This window comes from Nicotiana attenuata, chromosome 3, assembly GCF_001879085.1.
Source record: "Nicotiana attenuata strain UT chromosome 3, NIATTr2, whole genome shotgun sequence".
Taxonomy (NCBI): Eukaryota; Viridiplantae; Streptophyta; class Magnoliopsida; order Solanales; family Solanaceae; genus Nicotiana; species Nicotiana attenuata.
The window spans coordinates 55,091,299-55,094,011 of NC_031991.1; the positions used below are offsets into that span (position 1 = coordinate 55,091,299).

At 48.9% G+C, this 2,713-nt stretch overlaps 1 protein-coding gene across 1 annotated transcript; it reads left to right on the plus strand.

Moving 5' to 3' along the window:
* LOC109224717 (RNA-directed DNA polymerase homolog) lies at window positions 864–1,271 on the plus strand (the record flags this gene model as incomplete). The annotated part of the gene is made up of 1 exon (XM_019389241.1): window positions 864–1,271. A coding segment is annotated over exon 1 (408 nt), but the record flags the coding sequence as incomplete, so codon positions are not given.

The window sequence follows — 2,713 nt, forward strand, 5'->3', positions numbered from 1 at the left end:
CAGGGAGAGGTCAGCAAGCTACTCCTCAGTCGGGTGGAGGCCAGACAGCCGGTGCTCCAGCTAGATTCTATGCTCTTCCGGCCAGGCCGGATGCATTGGCCTCAGATGCCGTCATCACAGGTATTATCTCCGTCAGCGGTAGGGATGCATCGGTGCTATTTGATCCGGGGTCCACTTATTCTTATGTATCATCTCTATTTGCTCGTTTCCTGGCTATTTCTCCTGAGCCCTTAGGTGTTCCTGTTCATGTGTCCACTCCTGTAGGCGATTCTGTAGTTGTGAACCGGGTCTACCGGTCTTGTGTGGTTACTTTCTGTGGTTTTGAGACTAGAGCAGATCTTCTGTTGCTCGTTATGATCGATTTTGAGGTTATCCTGGGCATGGATTGGTTATCTCCATATCACGATGTTCTAGATTGCCATGCCAAGACTGTTTCTCTAGCGATGCCAGGGTTGCCGAGATTGGAGTGGAAGGGTTCCACAGTTGATACGCCTAGCAGGGTCATTTCTTTCCTGAAGGCTCAGCGCATGGTGGAGAAGGGGTGTTTGGCTTATCTAGCTTATGTGCGAGACACCACCGCAGAGTCTCCGACGATTGATTCAGTGCCAGTAGTCCGAGAGTTCGCTGATGTTTTTCCTTCTGATCTTCCTGGCATGCCTCCGGACCGTGATATTGATTTCTGTATTGACTTGGCTTCAGGCACTTAGCCTATATCTATCCCACCGTACCGTATGGCTCCTAAGGAGCTGAAGGAGCTGAAGGAGAAGTTGGAGGAGTTGTTAGCAAAGGGGTTTGTTAGGCCCAGTGTATCGCCTTGGGGTGCACCAGTGCTATTCGTGAAGAAGAAGGATGGGACTATGCGGATGTGCATTGATTACTGCCAGTTGAACAAAGTCACCATCAAGAACAAGTATCCATTGCCCCGTATTGATGATTTGTTCGATCAGTTGCAAGGTGCTAGGGTGTTCTCTAAGATCGACTTGAGGTCAGGGTATCATCAGCTGAAGATTCGGGATTCGGATGTTCCGAAAACTGCATTCAGGACTAGGTATGGCCACTATGAGTTTCTGGTGATGTCCTTTGGCTTGACTAATGCTCCAGCGGCATTTATGGATTTGATGAACAGGGTGTTCAGGCCCTATATTAATTCTTTTGTCATCATCTTCATTGACGACATCTTGATATACTCACGTAGCTTGGGGGAGCACGAACAGCATTTGAGAGTAGTGCTTCAGACCTTGCGAGAGCAGAAGCTTTATGCTAAGTTCTCCAAGTGTGAGTTTTGGCTAGAGTCATTAGCATTCTTGGGGCATGTAGTGTCAGGAGAGGGTATCAAGGTGGATCCCAAGAAGATTGAGGCAGTTCAGAGTTGGCCACGTCCTACTTCGGTGACCGAGATCAGGAGTTTCTTGGGGTTAGCAGGCTATTACCGGCGATTTTTGCAGGGCTTTTCATCTATTGCATCACCTCTGACCAGATTGACCCAAAAGGGGGCCCCGTTCTGTTAGTCCGATGATTGTGAGGAGAGATTCCAGAAGCTCAAGACGGCCTTGACTACGGCACTAGTTCTTGTATTGCCTTCCGGTTCAGGGATGTATACAGTGTATTGCGACGCTTCTCGTGTTGACTTGGGAAGTGTATTGATGCAGGAGGGGCGAGTTATTGCATACGCTTCACGTCAGCTGAAGGTTCATGAGAAAAATTACCCTGTGCACGATCTAGAGTTGGCGGCGATTGTTCATGCTCTTAAGATATAGAGGCATTATTTATATGGAGTGTCATGTGAGGTTTATACAGACCATCGCAGCTTGCAAAATTTGTTCAAGCAGAGGGATCTTAATTTGAGGCAGCGCAGGTGGCTTGAGTCACTAAAGGATTATGACATTACCATTCTTTATCACCCAGGCAAGGCAAATGTGGTCGCGAATGCCTTGAGTAGGAAGGCAGAGAGTATGGGTAGCTTGGCATTCATTCCTGCTGAGATGAGACCATTAGCTTTGGACATTCAGTCTTTAGCTAACAGATTCGTGAGATTGGACATTTTAGAGCCCAGCCGAGTTCTAGCATGTGTGGTTGCTCAGTCTTCGTTATTGGGGACGATTAAGGCTCGCCAGTTCGATGATCCACATTTGGCGGCCCCTCAGAGAGACGGTACTTCAGGGAGGTGCCAAGGAGATTTCTATTGGCGAGGATGGTGTGTTACGGCTTCAGGGCCGTGTATGTGTCCCTAATGTTGATGGCTTAAGAGAGAGGATTCTAGAGGAGGCCCACAGTTCGAGTCGGATGCCACGAAGATGTATCGTGACTTGAGACAGCACTACTGGTGGCGGAGGATGAAGAAGGACATAGTGGAGTATGTTGCTAGATGTTTGAATTGCCAGCATGTCAAATATGAGCACCAGAGGCCAGGTGGCCTACTTCAGCAGATGCCCATTCCAGAATGGAAGTGGGAGCGCATTACCATGGATTTCGTGGTTGGGTTGCCGCGGACTCAGCGGAAGGTTGATTCAGTGTGGGTTATTGTGGATAGATTGACCAAGTCCGCCCACTTCATTCCAGTGGCGACTACTTATACAGCGGAGAGATATGCCCAGATTTTCATTCGGGAGATATTGAGGTTGCACGGTGTGCCGGTCTCCATCATATCAGACAGAGGCCCTCAGTTCACTTCCCATTTCTGGAGAGCTGTTCAGAGTGAGTTGGGGACCCGCGT